The sequence below is a fragment of the Epinephelus fuscoguttatus genome, linkage group LG2 (genome assembly GCF_011397635.1).
Source record: "Epinephelus fuscoguttatus linkage group LG2, E.fuscoguttatus.final_Chr_v1".
Taxonomy (NCBI): Eukaryota; Metazoa; Chordata; class Actinopteri; order Perciformes; family Serranidae; genus Epinephelus; species Epinephelus fuscoguttatus.
This window is the reverse complement of record NC_064753.1, coordinates 52,068,322-52,096,211: the sequence shown is the minus strand read 5'-3', so window position 1 is coordinate 52,096,211 and position 27,890 is coordinate 52,068,322. Positions and strand designations below refer to the sequence as shown.

Genomic DNA, 27,890 nt, shown 5'->3' with positions numbered 1-27,890 from the left:
CACTACACTACACTACATTACAGAGACCACTACACTACAAAGAACACTACACTACACTACAGAGAACACAACACTACACTACACTACACTACACTACATTACAGAGAACACTACACTACACTACACTACATTACAGAGAACAGTACACTACAAAGAACACTACACTACACTACAGAGAACACTACACTACATTACAAAGAACATTACACTACAAAGAACACTACACTACATTACAGAGAACACTACACTACACTACATTACAGAGACCACTACACTACAAAGAACACTACACTACACTACAGAGAACACTACACTACACTACACTACACTACATTACAGAGAACACTACACTACACTACACTACATTACAGAGAACAGTACACTACAAAGAACACTACACTACACTACAGAGAACACTACACTACATTACAAAGAACACTACACTACATTACAGAGAACAGTACACTACAAAGAACACTACACTACATTACAGAGAACACTACACTACACTACATTACAGAGAACAGTACACTACACTACATTACAAAGAACACTACACTACATTACAGAGAACACTACACTACACTACATTACATTACAGAGAACACAACACTACACTACACTACATTACAGAGAACACTACACTACACTACATTACATTACAGAGAACACAACACTACACTACACTACACTACAAAGAACACTACACTACATTACAGAGAACACTACACTACACTACACTACATTACAGAGAACAGTACACTACAAAGAACACTACACTACACTACATTACAAAGAACACTACACTACATTACAGAGAACACTACACTACACTACATTACATTACACTACACTACAAAGAACACTACACTACATTACAGAGAACACTACACTACACTACATTACAGAGAACAGTACACTACACTACACTACAAAGAACACTACACTACATTACAGAGAACAGTACACTACAAAGAACACTACACTACATTACAGAGAACACTACACTACACTACACTACATTACAGAGAACAGTACACTACACTACACTACATTACAGAGAACACTACATTACAAAGAACACTACACTACATTACAGAGAACACTACACTACACTACACTACATTACAGAGAACAGTACACTACAAAGAACACTACACTACATTACAGAGAACACTACACTACACTACATTACAAAGAACACTACACTACAAAGAACACTACACTACATTACAGAGAACACTACACTACACTACACTACATTACAAAGAACACTACACTACATTACAGAGAACACTACACTACACTACATTACATTACAGAGAACACAACACTACACTACACTACATTACACAGAACACTACACTACATTACAGAGAACACTACACTACAAAGAACACTACACTACATTACAGAGAACACTACACTACACTACTCAGAACACTTCACAGAACACTACAGAGAACACTACAGTACACTACAGAGAACACTTTAGTACACTACACAGAACACTTTAGTACACTACACAGAACACTGCAGAGAACACTACAGAGAACACTGCAGTACAATACAGAGAACACTACAGAATACTACAGTACACTACAGAGAACACTACAGAGAACACTGCAGTACAATACAGAGAACACTACACAGAACACTGCAGAGAACACCATGCTATGAGAACAAAGCTTTGTCAGAGCTCCTGACCTTTGAACTCGAGGCACCTCATGGTGATCTTGTTGATGAAGGTTGTGGCACACATGTCATACTTCCTGACTTTGGTGTTGATGCCCAGCTGAGCCACATGAAAGACCAGGAACGGTTCCTCCACTTGTTCTCTGGGTTTCTTAAGGGTCAGCAGCACCTGCAGGAGAAAACAGGAAACAGACTCTGATCAATCAGCAGAACCATGGTGGTTTCTGATCGGACCTGCAGCTACAGTATCCTGAGTTCCATCTTTTAGTTTTAGAGGTTCTGATGTTCCCCAGATTTAAGGTGCTGGAGGAGGAACAGCAGTACTTTGGTTCTATGGTTTTGTGGGCGGAGCCTTGGCTGACAACCCAGAACACAGACCTGATCGTATTTTGTGATGCAGAATAGTCACAATAGTTCTCACAGCTTTTTTGACAAGATGGCGCCCCCAGTGCGGCCGCCTGTTACAGCTCCTGCTCACCGCTGAGCTTTTGTCAGAGAGATCTTTTTTTTTTTCTTTTTAACTTTTTTACTTTGAGTTTTTATCAGTTTAGCTAGTTAGCACTTTTGTTTTGGTATGGAGACGAAGACCACTTTCTTCACAGCTGTCTCTCCTATTTTTCTATGGACACGATCGTGTGCGGGGATCAGGCGTACAGCCGTGGCTCCATTTTTTACACCCGGGAACAGCTGTTAGTGCTATGACCCACGGGGGTGCAGCCCGAGGAGAGGCACGATATTCCCCGCGAGCTGCGGAGAAGGTGACAGGGTTGTCACGCCAGAGTGCAGCACCAATACCAGAGGAGACGTTACAAACCTGTCCTCCCGTCCGTCGTTATGGGGAACATAAGATCGCTCCCCAACAAGATGGACGAGCTGTCGGCGCTGACTCTGGTGCCGGACGGATTCCAGCTCATCAGACGTGACAGGACAGCGGACAGCGGTAAGAGGAAAGGAGGGGGGCTGGCTGTGTTTGTGAATGATAGATGGTGTAACTCTGGGCACATCACTAACAAGGAACAGCATTGCTGCAGGGACATTGAGCTGCTGGCTGTTGGCATGAGACCATATTATCTACCCAGGGAGTTTTCTCATGTCATTATGGTAGCAGTGTATGTCCCCCCGTCTGCAAAGGCTGAGTCTGCTTGTGACGTTCTCCACTCTGTTACAAGTAGGCTGCAGACACAGCACCCTCAGGCCCTCCTTCTGATCTCTGGGGACTTCAACCATGCCTGTCCATCCACCACCCTGCCCACCTTCACCCAGTATGTTTCCTGCCACACCAGAGACAATAAAACACTGGATTTATTTTATACCGACATCAAAGAGGCATACCACTCATCCCCCCTCCCCCTCCCGGGAAGAGCTGATCACAACCTGGTTCATCTTCTGCCTGTCTACAGACCTCTGGTGCAGAGAGAACCAGCAACCACCCGCACTGTGAAGATGTGGCCTGAGGAGGCCGAGGAGGCCCTGAAAGACTGCTTCAAGACCACTATGTGGGAGGTACTCAGTGATTCCCATGGAGAGGACACTGACAGACTGACATCATGCATTAAGGACTATGTTAACTTCTGTGTGGAAAGCACCGTACCCACCAGGACTGTAGGCTGCTTCTCCAACACCAAACCCTGGTTTACTCCAGAGTTAAAAGCTCTCCTGAAGGAGAAGCGGAGAGCTTTTAACTCTGGAAACAAGGAGGAGCAGAAGGCCGTGCAGAAGGAGCTACGGAAAAACATTAGGCGGGGAAAGGAAGGATTTAGAAAGAAGATGGAGGAACAGCTACAGCAGAGCGACGTCAGCGGAGTCTGGAGAGGTCTGAAAACCATCTCAGGACACAAACAACCAGACTCCCAGGCCAGAGGCGACCAGCAGTGGGTGAATGATCTGAATCTGTTCTTCAATAGATTTGATCAGTCTGCCCCTCCCCTGGCCCAGACATCACAGCTGCAACCCCCCTCATCCTCACCTTCACCTTCCCCCCCACCTACACTCCTGGCACACTGCTTCAACACCTTCCCCACCCCCGCTCCCCCGGACATCTCACCACCCCTCCCCCCCACCTCATCACCCCCACCCCCCAGCACACAGCCCCCCTGCTCCAGCTTGTCCTTCACTACCTGTCAGGTGAGAGATCAGCTGAGGAGGATAAAGACGAGGAAGGCTGCAGGTCCAGACGGCATCAGCTCCAGGCTCCTGAAGTCCTGCGCAGACCAACTGTGCGGGATAGTTGAAACCATCTTCAACCTGAGCCTGAGGCTGGTTGTCCTGCAGGGGACAGTGCTGGCACCATTCCTCTTCACCCTCTACACTGCAGACTTTTCATACGACACCCCCACCTGTCATCTGCAGAAGTTCTCTGACGACTCTGCCATAGTCGGCCTCATCACAGATGGGGACGACAGGGAGTACAGAGAACTGAACCAGGACTTTGTGGACTGGTGCCTGAGGAACCACCTTCAGATCAACGCGGGTAAAACCAAAGAGCTGATGGTGGATTTCCGCAGGCACAGACTCCTCCTCCTCCCAACACCGGTGAACATCCAGGGAAAGGACATTGAGATGGTGACACCTTGTAAGTACCTGGGTGTTCATCTTAACAATAAACTGGACTGGACTGATCACATAACAGCACTGTACAGGAAAGGCCAAAGCAGACTCTACCTGCTGAGGCGGCTCAGGTCTTTTGGAGTGCAGGGGGCGCTCCTGAAGACCTTCTTTGACACTGTGGTGGCACCAGCCATCTTTTACGGAGTGGTCTGCTGGGGCAGCAGTGTCTCGGCTGCAGATAGGAAGAGACTGGACAAGCTGATCAAGAAGGCCAGCTCTGTCCTGGGATGCTCTCTGGACTCTGTGCAGGTGGTGGGAGAAAGGAGGACGACAGCCAAGCTGTCATCTCTGAGGACTAATGACTCCCATCCTCTGCAGGAGGAGATAAAAGCTCTGGAGATAGCGATAGACTGATTCACCCAAAGTGTGTGAAGGAACGCTATCGCAGGTCCTTCCTGCCTGCTGCTGTCAGGCTACATAACCAGCACTGCTCACAGTAGAATGCACCATGGACACTGTAGGGACACTATGGACACTTTATAAACACCACTATTAGCATTGTTGTCCTCCATGTTGTTTTTTATTTCCACATACAATTTTCACTTTGCACTAAATATGCTCACTTTTTATCCACTGCTCATTATTATTATTATTATTATTATTATTATTATTATTATTATTATTATCATTTATTGCTGTTGTATTTTTGTTGTATGCCTAGTTTTTTAAGTTTTTTAAAGTTTTAAATCTTTAATCTGACTCTTTCCCTTTGACTGCTGTAACACAATACATCAATAAAGGTGTCTCTTATCTTATCTTAGCATTTGTAGATGTTTTACCTCTTTGATTTCAAAGTTCAGGAGAACGTTGATGGTGTTCTCAGTCTGAGCCCCGTTGGTAGCAGCCAACACACTGTAAGATCCCATCTGTGATGTCACCACCTCCACCTGCTGCTCAGCTAACTCTGCCTTTTCTGTGGAGGACAACTGCTGATGAGAGAACTTGTTCCTCCGTCTGCAGATCTGAGCGTTACATGAAGCTGTTTCTGACAGCAGAACTCAAAGGGACAGGATGAAACAGATTTCTCATCGTGCACTGGGTCAGGTTACCTTGGACCACCTGTCGTCTGACGTCCATGCTGTGTTCTTTACTCCCCTCCCCGATGTTCTCCACCAGGATCTTCATCAGCACACCGAGGTCTTCCTTTCCCAAACTCATCTAAGGAACACAGATCACTTTACCCAGCAAGCATTTTTTGTTTTAAAAATTGTCTAATAGCCGTCTACATGAAGACCTGACGGCTAAATCACAGCTGAATTTGGGCTGTCAGTGAAAATTTGGTAGACATCTAACCATAGCCAAAGTGTAGACGTCATCAATTATACGGCTATGTAGAAACCATGTCCAAAAAATGGAGATAAACATATTTTAATTACTGTTGACTCTCCATACGTGATTGAATATCATACCGCACGCCATCTGCAACAGCGAAAATGACATTTAATCAATTTCAAAATTAAATCGGCTAGATTTGGGTTACATGTAGCTAGACTAAATCGGAGCTAAATATAGCCAATACGTTTAAATCACGACTATTGCTTGCTGGGTAATGTCTCGTTCTGAAGAACATCACAGTTCAACAACAATCAACAAGAGATACATACATTGAGGGACCGCAGGACTCCCTGGACCTGGACTCCAGGGATCTTGGTGAACCAGGAAGCAGCCAAGTTCCTGGTGACCAGCAGCTCCAAGTTGATCGGCTGGAGGATCTCGATGTCGGGCTGAGAGGCGTCTTGCTTCAGTGTGGTTCTAAAATCACATTCGTTCAACATTTAATCAGCTTCTGTTTCATCAGCAGTGACTTCCTGTTGGTGCGTTTAAAGACATCCAATCAGAACACACAGAAATTCATTCTTCACTGCATCTCTGTTTTAACGTTCTGTTCTTCCGTCATCTCCTCTCTGTAGAGAACTGGGTGAATTTCTGCCTGATGAAGATTTAAAAAAGATCTTCAGTCGAACTCACTCAGAAACTGGTCATATGTTCAGACCTGCGCCTGTGTCAGCAGTGCTCTCTGCCGTCAAATGTCTACCAATTCAGAGTCAAGTCTTTCTTTCCACAGAACAAAAATAAGACGATGAAAATGGTGTTTTGATTATAACTAATACTTATTTTTAACTCCACACTTGTTCTGGCGCTTGTGTTCACAGATGAGAGTAGCCACACTGCTCACCTGAGCAGCGCTGCTCAGGTGAGCAGTGTGGCTCGCTACACCTAGTGACGTAGTAGTGTTATGACTCAGAAGACAGGAGAATGCTCTCAAGAAGTTCTCGCTGTGTTCTCGGACTCTGGAGTTCTGTGTTTATACCTGGACAACTTCAGCTGAGTCAGACGGACGTCCATCTTCTCCATGACGGCGGGGAGAGAGAACCCTTCCACTGGCAGCAGAGAGAAGCTGTTCCCCACCGTGATCAGACCCAGGTCCACCATCACGGCGTTCTCGGAGGTGGAGGACTGGGGGATGATGATGAGCGGAGCCTTCAGCTTGATGTCCATGGACAGACGGAAACTCTTCTGGGCGAAGCCTCGGACGCTGGATGCCGCCTTCTCCGCTGCCTGAGCCGTGGCGGCGCTCAGAGCTTCTTTAGCCGTCTGGAAGTTATCGATGAACATCTGAGGAACATAAACCAATCAGGAGTGAGCGGCATCACATGATGAAGGGTTAGAGAGGAACACCATGAAGGAGCGAAGGCAGAGGGAGCCAATGAGAGGCGTTCACTGCCTGCAGGGAGTTTACACCATCATTTCTGTTTCACAAACCTTCACCTGATATGAACCTCAGACTAAGAACTGCAGGTTCATTCTGTATTCGATCATCAGCTGACTGAAGATCATGAATTTTAAGAGAAGCATGGGAACGTTAACAGTCGTGTTGGTTCATATCATTACATGTTTTGTTTCTGGAACAGAAATGAGTTCATAAACTTCAGAACCATTTTTAAGGAGGGAAGTGAGGTCACACAGGCACAGGAGGTCATGTGATGGGAGGGTGGGGGCGGGGCGCTGATGGAGTGACTTGCATAGCACTGATGGAGGAAGTGAGCTCTGGTAACTGCTGTGCATGAAAGATGTTCCTTCCTGCCACCATCAACCTGTCAGCATCCTACAGACAGAGCGCTATATTCAACGTTCTCTCGGGCTCAGATGGGTGGAGTTTAAAGTTTAAGGGACAAGGTGATTTACAGCTGTTTGTGAGGCCTTCTGCCTTGGACAGACTCTCAGTCTCAGTCTGGGGACATTTTGGTTAAAATGTGTGAAGTGTTTTCTTTTAGAAAAACAGATTTTAAAGAACTGGAGGAAACACGTTATCAGAGGACGTTTGAAGGTCACACATCTGTGACAGTAAAATTCTGCAGCCATGAAGAACAGATTAACAACGATATTGTTTTATCCTGCAGCTCCCTGAAGTCCAGTTCAGACCAAAGATTCATGACGATATGAAACCGTTTCAGAACGTAGCAGAGAAAAGTGTCAGTGTTGTGAACTGGCCGGTCTGAGCTCAACTCGGGCCGCCTGATGATGTCACCTGACACTCAGCTGGTCAAATGGCCGGCGGCTGGTTTTAAAGCATGTCACCTGTTTCAACAGCCAATCAGCTTGTAGTGAAGTCTGCTGCGGCAGGTGCTCCATCCCCGCCAAGCCCTGTTTCCACCGGTTATTATATTATTGTGGCGTATTGATTATGAATACAGTCCATCTGATGCTGGTTTTGTTTCATCACTGTAGCCAGTATCTCACTATCACTATCCTCATTCAGATTTTAAGAAGCTACAAATTATATTCAGCCACAAAATAAGTCTGAAAAGCAGCAAATCAGAACGAAGTACAGAGAGTTGTTGACTAGAGATGATACACCGTCTCATGGTGGTCACTTCCTGTCGACGTTACAGATCAGAAGCACAGAGAGTCGTTGACTAGAGATGATACTCCGTCTCATGGTGGTCACTTCCTGTCAGCGTTACAGATCAGAAGCACAGAGAGTCGTTGACTAGAGATGATACACCGTCTCATGGCGGTCACTTCCTGTCGACGTTACAGATCAGAAGCACAGAGAGTCGTTGACTAGAGATGATACATCGTCTCATGGTGGTCACTTCCTGTCAACGTTACAGATCAGAAGCACAGAGAGTCGTTGACTAGAGATGATACGCCGTCTCATGGTGGTCACTTCCTGTCAACGTTACAGATCAGAAGCACAGAGAGTCGTTGACTAGAGATGATACGCCGTCTCATGGTGGTCACTTCCTGTCAACGTTACAGATCAGAAGCACAGAGAGTCGTTGACTAGAGATGATACGCCGTCTCATGGTGGTCACTTCCTGTCGACGTTACAGATCAGAAGCACAGAGAGTCGTTGACTAGAGATGATACATCGTCTCATGGCGGTCACTTCCTGTCGACGTTACAGATCAGAAGCACAGAGAGTTGTTGACTAGAGATGATACATCGTCTCATGGTGGTCACTTCCTGTCAGCGTTACAGATCAGAAGCACAGAGAGTTGTTGACTAGAGATGATACGCCGTCTCATGGTGGTCACTTCCTGTCAACGTTACAGATCAGAAGCACAGAGAGTCGTTGATTAGAGATGATACGCCGTCTCACGGCGGTCACTTCCTGTCAACGTTACAGATCAGAAGCGCAGAGAGTTGTTGACTAGAGATGATACGCCGTCTCATGGTGGTCACTTCCTGTCGACGTTACAGAGCAGAAGCACAGAGAGTCGTTGACTAGAGATGATACGCCGTCTCATGGCGGTCACTTCCTTTCGACGTTACAGATCAGAAGCGCAGAGAGTCGTTGACTAGAGATGATACGCCGTCTCATGGCGGTCACTTCCTGTCCACGTTACAGATCAGAAGCGCAGAGAATCGTTGACTAGAGATGATACGCCGTCTCATGGCGGTCACTTCCTGTCAGCGTTACAGATCAGAAGCACAGAGAGTCGTTGACTAGAGATGATACGCCGTCTCATCGTGGTCACTTCCTGTCAATCGCCAGCTTTTTACTACGTTACAGAACAGAGCGTTGACAGTAGTTAGTTTGAACTCATCATGAATCTTTGGTCTGAACATGATTTTAATGGCAGACAGCAAAGACGCATCTTAAAAACACAAAGGCACTGAATCAGCACTGTCAAAATAAATATAAAAAACAAATAAAATTCAAAGCTTTTTTTTTATTTCTCTGTGAAGTCCTTTGAATTGTCCCAGAGTCTGAAATGTTCTCAAATAAGCTGCTGATTAGTAACTTCAGATGGATCCTGAGAAAGTATCAAAGAGCCATATCTGTGAATCATGTTGTTTTGTGTGAGCTGACAGAGAAAGAGGAAAAGGAGGAAAAGGAGGAGGAGGAAGATATTACAGATAATTAATGTTCTTAGTTCAGACACATCTGCTGCTGTCAGGGAACACAACAAACCACAAACTCAGGATCCAAACTAAGGCTGCATTACAGATCGACAGTTGGTTCCATGTGATCAATCAGCAGCTCGTTTCTGATCTCCATCCTGTCTCATCAACACAAAGCATCTTCGTGTTTGGTTCTGGTTTGTGTAAAAAACTGTTCTCATGTAGGTTTCCTCTTCTCCGTTCCTCTGAGTTCAAACATGTTGTTCAGCGTTTAAAAACCAGACGCAGGGCAGAGTGAGGGGTTAGTTACTGATTACTGATTGATGATGTTTAAGGTGGACTGAATGTGCAGTGGAGTCGCTGAGTGAAGCTAAAGCAGAAGGTTTGATGCAGTTCAGAGCTGCATGCTGGGAGCTGTACCTCATCAGCAGACGAATACTGAAAGCTAAAAGAAGCCTGAAAAAACAAAACACACCAACAAGACGAGAAACATGAGACACTGTAGAGAGACATGCAGAGGACGGAGACAGACATCACAGATCAAAGGTCAAATCTAAAACTGATCAGGGCCCGTATTCACAAAGAATCCTAAGACTAAGAGTAGCTCTTAGTGACGTCATTCAAAGAAAAATCTTAGAATTCCTTGAATTCTAAGATTTTTCTTAGAATTTTCCCTTGGTAAGATAAAAGTTATTCACAAAGCATCTTAGGCCTTAAGAGAGCTCCTACGGTGAAAAACTGTTCAGAGGAGGGAGGAGGACTTTTAAGAAGCCTAAGAGTGTCTTAAACAGAGAAGATGGCGGAAAGACAGAGAGGAAGGAGAGATATTCTCCGTATATTGAACGACAGTGATTTAATAAGACGCTACCGGCTTGATCGTGCAGGGATAATGTTTGTGGTTGACCTCATCAGGGATGAGCTTACTTTTCCCACCCAGCGTAGTAACGCAGTAACGCCCGCTTTGGATTGCAGCACGTACCAGCGCTTCTCACACTCATTGCTTGTGCGTAAAAGGAGAGGGAATGAAGCATTGATTTGTCGGGCAATGCGCTCCCAAGTCTGCCTCTTCCCTTGTGCCGTGATCCCGGGACCGAATTTCCCTCTTAAAGCTCCGCTGTTCTCCTCCACGAGCTGTGCCAACAGCAGGCACTGCTCTTCTGTCCAGTTCGGCTTTCTCGCTCTTTTTTTCTCCATTTCATTCATTGTTTTGGTCATTCTGCCAAATCAAACCGCTTTTTACAAGGAGGCCAGCAATCACAGTAACTGCTGACAGCTGAGTCTGCGTCCACCATTAATATCAAATAGATTAAGCAGTAAAATTACCAGCATGGCGAGTAAACATAACATTAAGTAAATCAATATAATAATCGGCATGTGAATGAGGTACGTTCAAACATTTTGAAGCTGTGTAACAATTAATTTAATTTTGCTGAGTTTCATCATCCTGACATAAAATTATTTTCACGATTACACATTTCTTAATACAGTCTACGTTCTATGATCGGTTCATTTCACTGTCCATTCATTACTAGGAGCGCATTTGTTTTTTTCTTTTTGTAACAACCAATCACAGCTTTTAGAAGACTGCGTCATACCTAGCAACGGGATCAACCACACCTCCTCACTAAGATAAAAGTTTCTGTCCCCTCCTTGCTCAGAGTTGCTCTCAGAAACTTCACTCTTAAGCTAAGATTCCTTGCTAGGAATTTTTAGGCTAAGTTAGGAGCTCTCTGAGAGGACTCTGAGAATCTTTGTGACTACGGGCCCAGAACTCTAAAAATGTAGCCTCAAATATTTCCTGATTTAAACTCTAAACGACCTCTGACGCTTCAGATCTCATCCTGCTCACAGTCTGAATGTTTCACAGTTATGATAATAACCTGAGTTCAAACACACACCAGCTCTATCTCTAACTCAAAAATCTGATCAGCAGTCTAAAGCTGCCTTCACGCCTCACCTGTTGGATTAAAACCAACTCAGTTCTGTTTGTTAGTACAGTTCATTTGGGATGGTCTGAAAGCTGTTGATCGAACACTGGTCTGGATCAAACAACTGAACCGAGGCCTAGGGTTGGGCGATACACTACACTATACAACACTACACAACCCTACATTACACAATACTACACTACACAACCCTACATTACACGATACTATACTATACTATACTATACTATATTATACTACACTATACAACTACACTACACTACACAACCCTACATTACACTATACTATACTATACTACACTGTATTTCACTACACTACACAACCCTACATTACACAATACTATACTATACTACACTACACTACACAACCCGACATTACACAATACTATACTATACTACACTGTATTTCACTACACTACACAACCCTACATTACACTATACTATACTATACTACACTGTATTTCACTACACTACACAACCCTACATTACACAATACTATACTATACTACACTGTATTTCACTACACTACACAACCCGACATTACACAATACTATACTATACTATACTTCACTACACTACACAACCCTACGCTACACAACCCAACATTACAAAATACTATACTATACGATACTACACTATACTACACTACACAACCCGACATTACACAATACTATACTATACTACACTGTATTTCACTACACTACACAACCCTACATTACACAATACTATACTATACTATACTATACTATACTACACAACCCTACATTTCACAATACTATACTATACTATACTATACCATACTACCCTATACTACACTACACAACCCTACATTACGCAATACTATACTATACTATACTACACAACCCTACATTACACAATACTATACTATACTATACTATACTATACTATACTATACTATACTATACTGTACTATACTGTACTACCCTATACTACACTAGACAACCCTACATTACGCAATACTATACTATGCTACATTACACTACACTATACAATACAATACAATACAATACTATACTATACTACACTATACTACGCTACACTACACTACACTACACTACACTACACAACCCTACATTACGCAATACTATACTATGCTACATTACACTACACTATACAATACAATACAATACTATACTATACTACACTATACAATACAATACAATACTATACTATACTATACTATATATACAACCCTACATTACACAACACTATACTATACTATACTGTACTACCCTATACTACACTAGACAACCCTACATTACACAATACTATACTATACTACACTACACAACCCTATATTAAACAATACTATATTATACTATACTATACAACCTTACATTACACAATACTACACTATACTCTAAATACTATACTATACTACACTATACTACACAACCCTACATTACGCAATACTATACTACACTATACTACGCTACACTACACTATACAACCCTACATTACGCAATACTATACTATGCTACATTACACTACACTATACAATACAATACTATACTATACTACATATACACATATACAACCCTACATTACACAATACTATACTATACTATATTATACTATACTATACTGTACTACCCTATACTACACTAGACGACCCTACATTACACAATACTATACTATACTACACTACACTACACAACCCTACATTACACAATACTATACTATACTACACTACACTACACAACCCTACATTACACAATACTATACTATACTATACTATACTTTGCTAAAGCCCTGTGAGGCAAATTTTGATTAGTGATATTGGGCTTTATAAATAAAACTGATTGATTGATATACTATACTATACTACACTACACTGCACTTGATTGACAACTTTCACACCAGCCCAAACAAACCACACTAACAAACAGACCTGGTTCATTTTCACCAAACAAAACAGGTCAGGTGAGAAAAGACTCTACGAAAACACTGAGTTCTAATCTGAGAATTTACAACAGTAAAATAATCTAATATTCTGCAGTCGGTGACTTCCTGTTAGAATCATCTGACAAACACACGACATGATTTAGTCAGAACAAACATATCGATAAATATTCTCTGAAAACACAAACACACAAATACACACATGTAGAAATACTATCTGTGTGTAGTGTGTAGGGTAAGGACATGTGTGTAGTGTGTAATATAAGAACATGTGTGTAGTATAAGGACATGTGTGTAATGTGTAATATAAGAATATGTGAGTAGTGTGTAGTATTAGGACAAGTGTGTAGTGTGTAATATAAGGACGTGTGTGTAGTGTGTAGTATTAGGACATGTGTGTAGTGTAAGGATATGTGTGTAGTGTGTAATATAAGAACATGTGAGTAGTGTGTAGTATTAGGACGTGTGTAGTGTGTAATATCAGGACATGTGTGTAGTGTGTAGTGTAAGGACATGTGTGTAGTGTGTAATATAAGAATATGTGAGTAGTGTGTAGTATTAGGACATGTGTGTAGTGTGTAATATCAGGACATGTGTGTAGTGTGTAATATAAGAACATGTGTGTAGTGTGTAATATCAGGACATGTGTGTAGTGTGTAATATAAGAACATGTGTGTAGTGTGTAATATAAGGACGTGTGTAGTGTGTGGTATAAGGGCATGTGTGTAGTGTGTAGTATTAGGACGTGTGTTTAGTGTGTAGTGTGTAATATAAGGACGTGTGTGTAGTGTGTAATATAAGAACATGTGAGTAGTGTGTAGTGTGTAATATAAGAACATGTGAGTAGTGTGTAGTATTAGGACATGTGTGTAGTGTGTAATATAAGGACATGTGTGTAGTGTGTAGTATAGGAACATGTTTAGTATCTGACCAGCAGCGACATGAGGAACTTGTGCAGGTAGATGATCTGGATGCAGCCCAGACGCATCGTGACCTTCCCGTCCACCTTCGACATGTCGCTGTAACCCTCCCCCTCCGTCGCCCCCGGAAACAAGGAGAGTTTGAAGCTGAACACTTCCTCACCCACAATGGACACAGCCTGGGGAGGGAGAGGAGGGGGAAAAAGAGGAGGGGGAGGCAGGTCAGCATCACCTCACAGAGATCAAGACAACAGCAGCAGCAGCAGCAGCAGCTTCAGAGCCACGGCACAGCTCTGAAGAGGAAGAATACAAAGTGATGACATCAGAATCTGAGATGATGTAATAAAGTCTCAGACCTTCCTGTGGATGGTTCGGGGGTTGACGTCAGTGACCACGATGTCTCGCAGTCGAGCAAACACCTGCGTCTCCTTCACCTGCACTAACACGGATGCATCGATTCCTGTGGGAGTCACATGATGATGTAACGAGCGCTCTGTCAGCTCACCTCACTCTCTATTGGACCTGATGTGTTTTTATTTCATACCTTGGACTCTGATGTCGGCGATGCTGCAGCAATCGTCACACACTTCCACGTGGAAACAACCCAACATGGCGAACAGTTTGAAGCTGAACACGCCACCATCTTTGGCCCCTTTAGACACTGCAGAGAGAGCAGAGACACTTCCTGTCTCGTCCACAGCATCAGACACACTGACACACCTGAGAGCAGGAGGTGGTGACTCACCTGTCCGGCTCTGTCCGGCCTTCTCCACCTGCTTCTTAATGTCTCTGTCTCGGCCTGTAGTGAGCTGCGGCGGCACAGCGCTGTTCAGGTAGTTGATGGTTGACAGCAGAGCTTTGGTGTGAAGAAGGAAGTCCAGAGAGGAAAACTCCACCTGAGACAGCAGCAGGTAAACAGATCTTCAGATCTAACAGACAGGTGCGGAGTCACAGGATTTAAACTCTACGTTACAACACTGATGATGACGGTGCCCTGATGACTGAGCGTCTCACTGACACGTCACAAACATAGACACTTCCTGTGTTTCTGAGCATTTTTACTGATTTTAATCTTTACGTTGATTTTTAACGTTGTCAGTGTGCTGAATGTTCAAACTCGCTGCTAACTGCCTCCTGTTGGCATGGAAACTGACTCCACCCACCTTCAGTGTTTGTTCTGTGTTGTTGAACAGAGTCTGGAAGCTGGGACCACCGGGGTCGGCCTGCAGGACCACACACACACACACACGTTAACAGGTGAACCAGAGTGTGTTTATGTGTGTGTTTGTTAGTGAGTCTTTGTTCAGACTGAACGGCAGCGTGATGTTGTCACAGTTTGTGTGTGTGATGTAGATCAGGTGTGACGTAGGTCAGGTGTGTATTAGATCAGGTGTGACGTAGGTCAGGTGTGTATTAGATCAGGTGTGATGTAGGTCAGGCGTGACATAGGTCAGGTGTGATGTAGATCAGGTGTGACGTAAGTCAGGTGTGTATTAGATCAGGTGTGATGTAGATCAGGTGTGTGTGTGTGTGGTCTCACCTTGATGAACTCCACCTTAAGCAAGTCGGAGCTCTGCTGCTCTGAGGAGCTAATCAAGTGGAGAGGACGATTCCTGCCATCTGAAGATAAACAACAACACAAACATTACCTGGTTAGAGGGCGGACACACCTGAACAGGTGAGTCTCAGTTCTGTCCTGGTTCTACAGGATCAGGACTGTTCATGTGTTCATTAATAATCAATCAGTCTGATCTAAAAAAAAAAAAAAAAAAAGTAATCATAGTTATCAGAGTAATCAAAGTAATCTAAGTAATAAGAAACATTTAATCTGGATTAAAGTCTGAATGTTTACACATCCTCTGGAGGAGGTCTGAGACTCTATGAAGATGAACTGATGATGAAAAGATGTAAATAACATACGATATGAAAACATTAAAACTCGTCTGAACTTAATGTGACGGAGCTGAAACAGACGTCAGGTAACAGACTCAGCTGAACGTGACGGACCAGTTGTCCACCTGCCGACACCTTAATACCTGACTCTATCAGATGACCACTGACATCAGTCAGCTGTACGTCACCTGGAACGTCACAGTAGTCGAGTGTGACTCTGCGCAGGTAAGAGGTAACGTTTAGGTCGAAGCTCCGCCTCTTCCCTTCAGCTCCCAGCTGACAGACGCTGAGACACAGGATGGTCTTCTCCTGGTCCACCTGCCGAGTCAGCTCCAACAGCACCTGAACACACCACAGGACACACACACACACAGGTGTCTCACATGGACTAAACATGAAATTGATCTGAGAGCAGAGACAAACAAACAAACAAACCTCTTTAACTTCGAACTTAAAGTGAAGGTCTGTGAGTTCATCCACAGCTGAGCGCTGAGGATCTTCATCAGTTGACCTCTCACTGGCGTCTTCATCAGAATCTGAGAGACAACAAACAGCAGTTATGACATTATCATCATAATAACAATTTATTACAGTTACACACTGATACATTTTTTTTTACTTCCTCAGCTTGAAGAAACACGTGTGAGTTTAGAAATGAAATAAAAACACAGTCTATTGATTCTTTGTTTTCATGACTGTTCAACGGCCAATCAGAGTGCAGACAGCACTGACCTGTTTCCATGGTGTCGAGAAGCGCAGGATGAAGGTTGAGCACTCGTGGTCTGGCCTCCGCCAAGGACAGCACCTGTAGCAGGAAACATGTCCAAATATGGTGATGTCAGTCTGGAATCTGAGCGTCACTCCCAACTTCCTGTGTCACTCCTTAAACTCCTCCCCCTCACGTTTCTGTATGTACGCTGTCACTCCTTAGACTCCTCCCCCGCACGTCTCTGAACGTACGCTGTCATTCCTTAAACTCCTCCCCCTCATGTCTCTGAACTCGTTCTGTCACTCCTTAAACTCCTCCCCCTCACGTCTCTGAACTCGTTCTGTCACTCCTTAGACTCCTCCCCCGCACGTCTCTGAACGTACGCTGTCATTCCTTAAACTCCTCCCCCTCACGTCTCTGAACTCGTTCTGTCACTCCTTAAACTCCTCCCCCTCACGTCTCTGAACTCGTTCTGTCACTCCTTAAACTCCTCCCCCTCACGTCTCTGAATGTACGCTGTCACTCCTTAAACTCCTCCCCCTCATGTCTTTGAACTCATGCTGTCACTCCTTAAACTCCTCCCCCTCACGTCTCTGAACTCGTTCTGTCACTCCTTAAACTCCTCCCCCTCACGTCTCTGAATGTAAGCTGTCACTCCTTAAACTCCTCCCCCTCACGTCTCTGAACTCGTTCTGTCACTCCTTAAACTCCTCCCCCTCATGTCTCTGAACTCGTTCTGTCACTCCTTAAACTCCTCCCCCTCATGTCTCTGAACTCGTTCTGTCACTCCTTAAACCCCTCCCCCTCATGTCTCTGAACTCATGCTGTCACTCCTTAAACTCCTCCCCCTCATGTCTCTGAACTCATGCTGTCACTCCTTAAACTCCTCCCCCCGCCCTGAATGTTCCCCTTCAGTCTTTGAAACATTTGCCCATCACTCCCCGAATCTCTCTGACTGAACTTTAACTTGGTCCAAAACGCTCACTGTGACAGTTTTAGTTCCTGATTGGTGTGTTTCTTTCAGGGGGCGTGGCTACAGTTAGACCAGACTGTACCAGGTGTACCTTCTGTGTGGGGGTGGAGGGAGAGGAGTCCATGTTGGGTAGCGGGATGCTGTCAATCAGATCCAGAACGTTGTGGATCTTCTGGTCTGAGATCTTGACGTGCAGCAGCGGCAACTCCCCTGACACCTTGAACCTGAAACACAAACAGGTAACAGTCAGAAGGTGAGTCAGCAAAGAGACTGGACACCTGTCCACAGGTACAAGTCCCACCTGGGCATCCTGGCGTCCTTCTCCACCATACACTTGGCCAGCTGGACGGTGAAGTCCATCGGCTGGAGGATGTGTTGGACTGATGAACCCTGCAGACGAGCAGACTTCCAGGCCTCACCTGGAATCCATTCACACCTGGTTTAATCACACACAGACTTCCAGGAAGTCGTGTGTGTGTGTCTGTGTGTGTGTCGGTAGCATACCTGACTTGCTGTAGAGCACCTGGACTCGTCTTAACTCCACGTTGTATCTCTCATAGGCTCGATCCATGATCTCCTCCAGAGAGGAGAAGGAGGACAAAGATGAGCTGATCCCGCTCTGCTCGATGCTGTTCAACTACACACACACACACACACACACACACACACACACAAAAGTTCAACCAAACATAACCTGAACACAAACATCAACATCTGGACAGTAAATACATCAGTTCTTCAGTTTGTTTTCAGCCCAAAGGAAAAATATCAAATTTTAAAATTTAGGTTAAAAACCCCAAAAACACCCGTCACTGAAAATCACAAACAACCGAGGGATTCAGGTAAAAAAACAAAATTTGGACAAAAATCTAAAACTGCGACTGACACCTGACCAGAACGTCTGAACATTAAAACACATCTGGATGAAAAGAAATAAAATCAGAGGTGGAACCAAAAAATCTGAGAACAAACGGGAAACCTGACAAACCCTGAACTTTAATTTGACCTCTGAGGGTGGAGCTACAGAGGACGCAGTGATGTTCGTCCTCTGAGGGTGGCGATACAGAGGACGCTGTGAGGTTTGTCCTCTGATGGTGGAGCTACAGAGGACGCTGTGAGGTTTGTCCTCTGATGGTGGTGATACAGAGGACGCTGTGAGGTTTGTCCTCTGAGGGTGGCGATACAGAGGACGCTGTGAGTTTCGTCCTCTGAGGGTGGAGCTACAGAGGACGCTGTGAGTTTCGTCCTCTGAGGGTGGAGCTACAGAGGACGCTGTGAGGTTTGTCCTCTGATGGTGGAGCTACAGAGGACGCTGTGAGGTTCGTCCTCTGAGGGTGGCGATACAGAGGACGCTGTGAGGTTTGTCCTCTGATGGTGGAGCTACAGAGGACGCTGTGAGGTTTGTCCTCTGATGGTGGTGATACAGAGGACGCTGTGAGGTTTGTCCTCTGAGGGTGGCGATACAGAGGACGCTGTGAGGTTTGTCCTCTGATGGTGGAGCTACAGAGGACGCTGTGAGGTTTGTCCTCTGATGGTGGAGCTACAGAGGACGCTGTGAGTTTCGTCCTCTGAGGGTGGAGCTACAGAGGACGCTGTGAGGTTTGTCCTCTGATGGTGGAGCTACAGAGGACGCTGTGAGGTTTGTCCTCTGAGGGTGGCGATACAGAGGACGCTGTGAGGTTCGTCCTCTGAGGGTGGCGATACAGAGGACGCTGTGAGGTTTGTCCTCTGATGGTGGAGCTACAGAGGACGCTGTGAGGTTTGTCCTCTGATGGTGGAGCTACAGAGGACGCTGTGAGGTTTGTCCTCTGAGGGTGGCGATACAGAGGACGCTGTGAGGTTTGTCCTCAGAGGGTGGCGATACAGAGGACGCTGTGAGGTTTGTCCTCAGAGGGTGGCGATACAGAGGACGCTGTGAGGTTCGTCCTCTGATGGTGGAGCTACAGAGGACGCTGTGAGGTTTGTCCTCTGAGGGTGGCGATACAGAGGACGCTGTGAGGTTCGTCCCTTGAGGGTGGAGCTACAGAGGACGCTGTGAGGTTTGTCCTCAGAGGGTGGCGATACAGAGGACGCTGTGAGGTTTGTCCTCTGATGGTGGAGCTACAGAGGACGCTGTGAGGTTTGTCCTCTGAGGGTGGTGATACAGAGGACGCTGTGAGGTTTGTCCTCTGATGGTGGAGCTACAGAGGACGCTGTGAGGTTCGTCCTCTGAGGGTGGCGATACAGAGGACGCTGTGAGGTTCGTCCTCTGAGGGTGGAGCTACAGAGGACGCTGTGAGGTTTGTCCTCTGAGGGTGGTGATACAGAGGACGCTGTGAGGTTTGTCCTCAGAGGGTGGAGCTACAGAGGACGCTGTGAAGTTTGTCCTCTGAGGGTGGAGCTACAGAGGACGCTGTGAGGTTCGTCCTCTGAGGGTGGTGATACAGAGGACGCTGTGAGGTTTGTCCTCTGATGGTGGAGCTACAGAGGACGCTGTGAGGTTTGTCCTCTGAGGGTGGCGATACAGAGGACGCTGTGAGGTTCGTCCTCTGATGGTGGAGCTACAGAGGACGCTGTGAGGTTCGTCCTCTGAGGGTGGAGCTACAGAGGACGCTGTGAGGTTTGTCCTCTGAGGGTGGTGATACAGAGGACGCTGTGAGGTTTGTCCTCTGAGGGTGGTGATACAGAGGACGCTGTGAGGTTTGTCCTCTGATGGTGGAGCTACAGAGGACGCTGTGAGGTTTGTCCTCTGAGGGTGGAGCTACAGAGGACGCTGTGAGGTTTGTCCTCTGATGGTGGAGCTACAGAGGACGCTGTGAGGTTTGTCCTCAGAGGGTGGCAATACAGAGGACGCTGTGAGGTTTGTCCTCAGAGGGTGGCGATACAGAGGACGCTGTGAGGGTTTGTCCTCAGAGGGTGGCGATACAGAGGACGCTGTGAGGTTTGTCCTCTGAGGGTGGAGCTACAGAGGACGCTGTGAGGTTTGTCCTCTGAGGGTGGAGCTACAGAGGACGCTGTGAGGTTTGTCCTCTGATGGTGGAGCTACAGAGGACGCTGTGAGGTTTGTCCTCTGAGGGTGGCGATACAGCGGACGCTGTGAGGTTTGTCCTCAGAGGGTGGCGATACAGAGGACGCTGTGAGGTTCGTCCTCTGATGGTGGAGCTACAGAGGACGCTGTGAGGTTTGTCCTCTGATGGTGGAGCTACAGAGGACGCTGTGAGGTTTGTCCTCAGAGGGTGGCAATACAGAGGACGCTGTGAGGTTTGTCCTCAGAGGGTGGCGATACAGAGGACGCTGTGAGGGTTTGTCCTCAGAGGGTGGCGATACAGAGGACGCTGTGAGGTTTGTCCTCTGATGGTGGAGCTACAGAGGACGCTGTGAGGTTTGTCCTCTGAGGGTGGAGCTACAGAGGATGCTGTGAGGTTTGTCCTCTGATGGTGGAGCTACAGAGGACGCTGTGAGGTTTGTCCTCTGAGGGTGGCGATACAGAGGACGCTGTGAGGTTCGTCCTCTGAGGGTGGAGCTACAGAGGACGCTGTGAGGTTTGTCCTCTGAGGGTGGTGATACAGAGGACGCTGTGAGGTTTGTCCTCTGATGGTGGAGCTACAGAGGACGCTGTGAGGTTTGTCCTCTGAGGGTGGCGATACAGAGGACGCTGTGAGGTTTGTCCTCTGAGGGTGGAGCTACAGAGGACGCTGTGAGGTTTGTCCTCTGAGGGTGGAGCTACAGAGGACGCTGTGAGGTTTGTCCTCTGAGGGTGGAGCTACAGAGGACGCTGTGAGGTTTGTCCTCTGATGGTGGAGCTACAGAGGACGCTGTGAGGTTTGTCCTCTGAGGGTGGCGATACAGCGGACGCTGTGAGGTTTGTCCTCAGAGGGTGGCGATACAGAGGACGCTGTGAGGTTCGTCCTCTGATGGTGGAGCTACAGAGGACGCTGTGAGGTTTGTCCTCTGATGGTGGAGCTACAGAGGACGCTGTGAGGTTTGTCCTCTGAGGGTGGCGATACAGAGGACGCTGTGAGGTTTGTCCTCAGAGGGTGGCGATACAGAGGACGCTGTGAGGTTTGTCCTCTGAGGGTGGAGCTACAGAGGACGCTGTGAGGTTTGTCCTCTGATGGTGGAGCTACAGCGGACACTGTGAGGTTTGTCCTCTGAGGGTGGTGATACAGAGGACGCTGTGAGGTTTGTCCTCTGAGGGTGGTGATACAGAGGACGCTGTGAGGTTTGTCCTCTGAGGGTGGAGCTACAGAGGACGCTGTGAGGTTTGTCCTCTGAGGGTGGAGCTACAGAGGACGCTGTGAGGTTTGTCCTCAGAGGGTGGAGCTACAGAGGACGCTGTGAGGTTTGTCCTCAGAGGGTGGCAATACTGAGGACCCTGTGAGGTTTGTCCTCTGATGGTGGAGCTACAGAGGACGCTGTGAGGTTTGTCCTCTGAGGGTGGCGATACAGAGGACGCTGTGAGGTTTGTCCTCTGAGGGTGGAGCTACAGAGGACGCTGTGAGGTTTGTCCTCTGATGGTGGAGCTACAGAGGACGCTGTGAGGTTTGTCCTCTGAGGGTGGCGATACAGAGGACGCTGTGAGGTTTGTCCTCTGAGGGTGGCGATACAGCGGACGCTGTGAGGTTTGTCCTCAGAGGGTGGCGATACAGAGGACGCTGTGAGGTTCGTCCTCTGATGGTGGAGCTACAGAGGACGCTGTGAGGTTTGTCCTCTGATGGTGGAGCTACAGAGGACGCTGTGAGGTTTGTCCTCAGAGGGTGGCGATACAGAGGACGCTGTGAGGTTTGTCCTCAGAGGGTGGAGCTACAGAGGACGCTGTGAGGTTTGTCCTCAGAGGGTGGCGATACAGAGGACGCTGTGAGGTTTGTCCTCTGAGGGTGGAGCTACAGAGGACGCTGTGAGGTTTGTCCTCTGATGGTGGAGCTACAGCGGACACTGTGAGGTTTGTCCTCTGAGGGTGGTGATACAGAGGACGCTGTGAGGTTTGTCCTCTGATGGTGGAGCTACAGAGGACGCTGTGAGGTTTGTCCTCTGAGGGTGGAGCTACAGAGGACGCTGTGAGGTTTGTCCTCTGAGGGTGGAGCTACAGAGGACGCTGTGAGGTTTGTCCTCAGAGGGTGGTGATACAGAGGACGCTGTGAGGTTTGTCCTCAGAGGGTGGCGATACAGAGGACGCTGTGAGGTTTGTCCTCTGAGGGTGGAGCTACAGAGGACCGATGCCTTTTAAACTCTGAGTCTGTGTTTAAATTTTGTTTAATTAAAATATCTGTTCATGAGAACCTGAAAAAAAACACATCAAATTTGACGTTAAAAAACGACAGTTGTTAGTGTTAACATCAAATTTGACTGAAAACCAGGAACTTGAAGGAAACACCTCTCAACTGCAGACAGGAACCAATATTTTAAAAATAATAAAAATCACAAATATTGTTAAAAACAAACTAAATATTTGGTGATCATGTGACCTGAAGGTAAAACAGGTCTGATAAAACCAGGACTAACCTGTAAACTGCCAAAGTCCACGATGATGAGGTCTGATGAGTCACTGTAGAAACCAGACTTTGGAACCAGCAGGTAGGATGGCTTCAGGTCGATCCTCAGGTCCAGGACCTTTCTGGTCTCAATGATGTGAGACAAACCTGAGAGAGACCAGAATCCAACAGTCAGACTGAGCTCTAGACTATAATCAGGACAGTAATAATCAGACTCAGCTGTAGGCCTGAGGTGGTCGATCCTCTAGGGATCATGAACCTTTGAACCAATCACTGAGACCGTCTGATAGACCTTCATCCTTCAGCTGATGTATCTTTGTTCAACGGACCTGTGGCCGTCTTCTCTTTGATCTCCTCCAGTTTGGAGAGCGTGGCCGAGGTCAGGATCTCCAGGTCGACACCTTTCCCCGTCTTAAAGAAGTCAGCCATACTGTTCACCGTCACCTGGAGGACGGAAAGCAGGAAACAAACATCAGTTCTGTTTCCAGACTGATGAACACATGAGAACATGACAGATCTGAGGTCAGATGGTGCTTTGTGTTTTACCGCGTCGTAGATGATCTCGACGGGCTGAGAGTGGACTCGCAGCAGCTGGTCGGAGGCGCTCTCCTCTGGGTTTATCTCAAACACCACACTGAGCAGAGAGGAAGAGGAGTCCCCCACCGAGGCAATGAGCGAGGGTACCGCCCCCTGCTGCTGTAAACCAGTCACATACCAGTGCTCCAGCGCCGCCTCCACCCTGAGGACAGCACACAGCTTTATGTCCACAGCACTGCGGGGATTGAACCTGTGACTTGTGGTCACATGATGCTGCTGAGACTCACCTGAAGGCCTGGGCGCCGGGTCTCTGAGATATCTTGGTGCTGAGGTCGATCATCTGGACTTTGAGGATCTCTGGAACGTCTGGCTGCTCTCTGATCGTCACAGAGGTTCTGAACAGCTGGAAGGTGACGATAACCGCCACGTACTGAACGCACACAGGCACACAGAGGTCAACCCAGCTCACCTTCTAACACCAAGACCTGGTTCTATCTGAACCTGGTTCTGTGTGAACCAAGTTCTGTCTGAACCTGTGTCTATCCTTTAGGTGTCAGAGTGACAGACTGAATAAACATAGTCCTCATCATTTCTTTGAGCAGGAACTAAACAGGTAAAGTTTGTCCTGATGGTGGCGCTACAGGAAAAGTCATGAGGCTGTGTAGACCTTCATGTGTTTACTGACATCACCATCATCATCCTCACCTGTTTGGGTAGCGCCAGGTTGTGAGAGCTGCCGCTGTAGCCGATGGCAGTGTAGAGTTTTTCTTTCTCCTCAGGTGTCATGATCTCATCCAACCCTGAACCTGAAGACCAGATCAGAGACACGCCTTCAGTCCCCTGCCCTAACCTAACCCTAACCACACGGACCGTCACCACCCTACTTTCACTCTGAAGTCTGGGGTACTCTGAAGTACCAACCTGAGATATGTCTACTGCTGTGTTTTCATTTTTCCTACATTATTCTGCCTCCAGGGTCAGAGTTAGGGTCAGGGTTGAAGTTACAACTTCAGTTATTTAACTAATTCAGATTTTTACACACAAACAGTGGTATTAGTCCTTTTACTGCAGTTACATATTTACTGCAGTACTTTTACTGTAACAGAGTACTTGTCCTGTAACAAAGTATATAAATGAGATGGGGTTCCTCAGGGTTCTGTCCTGGGGCCTCTGAATATTTAAATCAATAAATGACCTGTCTGATCAGCTGACGTCAGACAGGTGTGTTTCAGGTTACCATGGTGAGGGGAGAGAGATATAAAGGAGGTGATGAAGTATTTAAATTAAAGGATCTTACTCTCCTTCTCCTTGTCCTCCTCTGGCTCCTGCTCCTCCTTCTTCGCCTTTCTACCAAAGAAGCTGCTGAAGAAACCTCCTCCTCCTCCTCCCTGCTTCTGCCCACCCGCCGCCTTCTTCCCCACCACTTTCTGTCCCGACCTGATCACCTGCAGGAGGAGGAGAGGAGTGAGGAGTGAGGAGTGAGTGAGGTGGAGGAAGAGGAGGAGGAGGTGAAGGCTCCCCTGTGTTAAACATGTCTATAATGACAGTGCTCAGAGTGTGTGTACCTCCATGTGCGCCTGCTGTCGAGCCAACGTGATGTTGAAGACGTCCAAAACTTTCTCCAGATCCTGAAGAAACAAACACAAACATGGTTCAGACAGGAAGTACCAGCTGAACGTCTGATCTCAGGTCAGTGATGGTGGGCGGGGTTTGGAGCATCACACTCAGCAGCCTGTAAACAAGCTGAACGTCTGATCTCTGGTCAGTGATGGACGTCTCTAATGATGGACGTCTCTAATGATGGACGTCACTGATGAAGGACGTCTCTAATGATGGACGTCTCTAATGATGGATGTCACTGATGATGGACGTCTCTGATGATGGACGTCTCTAATGATGGACGTCTCTAATGATGGATGTCACTGATGATGGACGTCACTGATGATGGACGTCTCTAATGATGGACGTCTCTAATGATGGATGTCACTGATGATGGACGTCTCTGATGGACGTCACTAATGATGGACGTCACTGATGATGGACGTCACTAATGATGGACATCACTGATGATGGACGTCTCTCATGATGGACGTCACTAATGATGGTCATCACTAATGATGGACGTCTCTGATGGACGTCACTAATGATGGACATCACTGATGATGGACGTCACTAATGATGGACATCACTGATGATGGACGTCTCTGATGGACGTCACTAATGATGGACATCACTGATGATGGACGTCACTAATGATGGACATCACTGATGATGGACGTCTCTGATGGACGTCACTAATGATGGACGTCACTGATGATGGACGTCTCTAATGATGGACGTCACTAATGATGGACATCACTGATGATGGACGTCACTAATGATGGACATCACTAATGAGGGACGTCTCTAATGATGGACGTCACTAATGATGGACATCACTGATGATGGACGTCTCTAATGATGGTCATCACTGATGATGGACGTCTCTAATGATGGACGTCACTAATGATGGACATCACTGATGATGGACGTCTCTAATGATGGACATCACTGATGATGGACGTCTCTAATGATGGACATCACTGATGATGGACGTCACTAATGATGGTCATCACTGATGATGGACGTCTCTCATGATGGACATCACTGATGATGGACGTCTCTAATGATGGAAGTCACTAATGATGGACATCACTGATGATGGACGTCTCTCATGATGGACGTCACTAATGATGGACATCACTGATGATGAACGTCACTAATGATGGACATCACTGATGATGGACGTCTCTCATGATGGACGTCACTAATGATGGACATCACTGATGATGGACGTCACTAATGATGGTCATCACTGATGATGGACATCTCTCATGATGGACATCACTAATGATGGACATCACTGATGATGGACGTCTCTCATGATGGACATCACTAATGATGGACATCACTGATGATGAATGTCACTAATGATGGTCATCACTAATGATGGACGTCTCTGATGGACGTCACTAATGATGGACATCACTGATGATGGACGTCACTAATGATGGACATCACTAATGAGGGACGTCTCTAATGATGGATGTCACTGATGATGGACGTCACTGATGATGGACGTCTCTAATGATGGACGTCTCTAATGATGGATGTCACTGAGGATGGACGTCTCTGATGGACGTCACTAATGATGGACGTCACTGATGATGGACGTCACTAATGATGGACATCACTGATGATGGACGTCTCTCATGATGGACGTCACTAATGATGGTCATCACTAATGATGGACGTCTCTGATGGACGTCACTAATGATGGACATCACTGATGATGGACGTCACTAATGATGGACATCACTGATGATGGACGTCTCTGATGGACGTCACTAATGATGGACATCACTGATGATGGACGTCACTAATGATGGACATCACTGATGATGGACGTCACTAATGATGGACATCACTGATGATGGACGTCTCTGATGGACGTCACTAATGATGGACGTCACTGATGATGGACGTCTCTAATGATGGACGTCACTAATGATGGACATCACTGATGATGGAGGTCTCTAATGATGGACATCACTAATGAGGGACGTCTCTAATGATGGACGTCACTAATGATGGACATCACTGATGATGGACGTCTCTAATGATGGTCATCACTGATGATGGACGTCTCTAATGATGGAAGTCACTAATGATGGACATCACTGATGATGGACGTCTCTAATGATGGACATCACTGATGATGGACGTCACTAATGATGGTCATCACTGATGATGGACGTCTCTCATGATGGACATCACTGATGATGGACGTCTCTAATGATGGAAGTCACTAATGATGGACATCACT

General features: G+C 46.4%; 2 protein-coding genes across 6 annotated transcripts in view; one reads left to right on the top strand and one right to left on the bottom strand.

The window, feature by feature from the left end:
- Positions 1–27,890, top strand: part of LOC125900157 (uncharacterized) — a 251,790-nt gene that overhangs the window by 165,019 nt on the left and 58,881 nt on the right. The gene's annotated exons all lie outside the window — the stretch shown is intronic.
- vps13c (vacuolar protein sorting 13 homolog C) overlaps positions 1–27,890 on the bottom strand; it is a 124,632-nt gene that overhangs the window by 59,792 nt on the left and 36,950 nt on the right. For 3 of the 4 annotated variants that reach the window (XM_049594805.1, XM_049594799.1, XM_049594813.1), the window contains 24 exons: positions 25,591–25,653; positions 25,323–25,470; positions 24,731–24,831; positions 24,313–24,455; positions 24,035–24,227; positions 23,818–23,932; positions 23,499–23,635; positions 18,522–18,654; positions 18,319–18,436; positions 18,109–18,241; positions 17,068–17,140; positions 16,771–16,871; positions 16,524–16,677; positions 15,983–16,062; positions 15,606–15,665; positions 15,188–15,338; positions 14,987–15,103; positions 14,799–14,902; positions 14,454–14,621; positions 6,614–6,918; positions 5,907–6,054; positions 5,352–5,460; positions 5,082–5,215; positions 1,708–1,864 (listed from right to left, as the gene is read on the bottom strand). In XM_049594805.1, the coding sequence (XP_049450762.1) occupies positions 1,708–1,864; positions 5,082–5,215; positions 5,352–5,460; positions 5,907–6,054; positions 6,614–6,918; positions 14,454–14,621; positions 14,799–14,902; positions 14,987–15,103; positions 15,188–15,338; positions 15,606–15,665; positions 15,983–16,062; positions 16,524–16,677; positions 16,771–16,871; positions 17,068–17,140; positions 18,109–18,241; positions 18,319–18,436; positions 18,522–18,654; positions 23,499–23,635; positions 23,818–23,932; positions 24,035–24,227; positions 24,313–24,455; positions 24,731–24,831; positions 25,323–25,470; positions 25,591–25,653 (3,145 nt within the window). Of the gene's footprint in view, positions 1–1,707; positions 1,865–5,081; positions 5,216–5,351; positions 5,461–5,906; positions 6,055–6,613; positions 6,919–10,074; positions 10,111–14,453; positions 14,622–14,798; positions 14,903–14,986; positions 15,104–15,187; positions 15,339–15,605; positions 15,666–15,982; positions 16,063–16,523; positions 16,678–16,770; positions 16,872–17,067; positions 17,141–18,108; positions 18,242–18,318; positions 18,437–18,521; positions 18,655–23,498; positions 23,636–23,817; positions 23,933–24,034; positions 24,228–24,312; positions 24,456–24,730; positions 24,832–25,322; positions 25,471–25,590; positions 25,654–27,890 lie in introns of all 4 variants that reach the window. The other variant, XM_049594821.1, reaches the window with a different exon arrangement.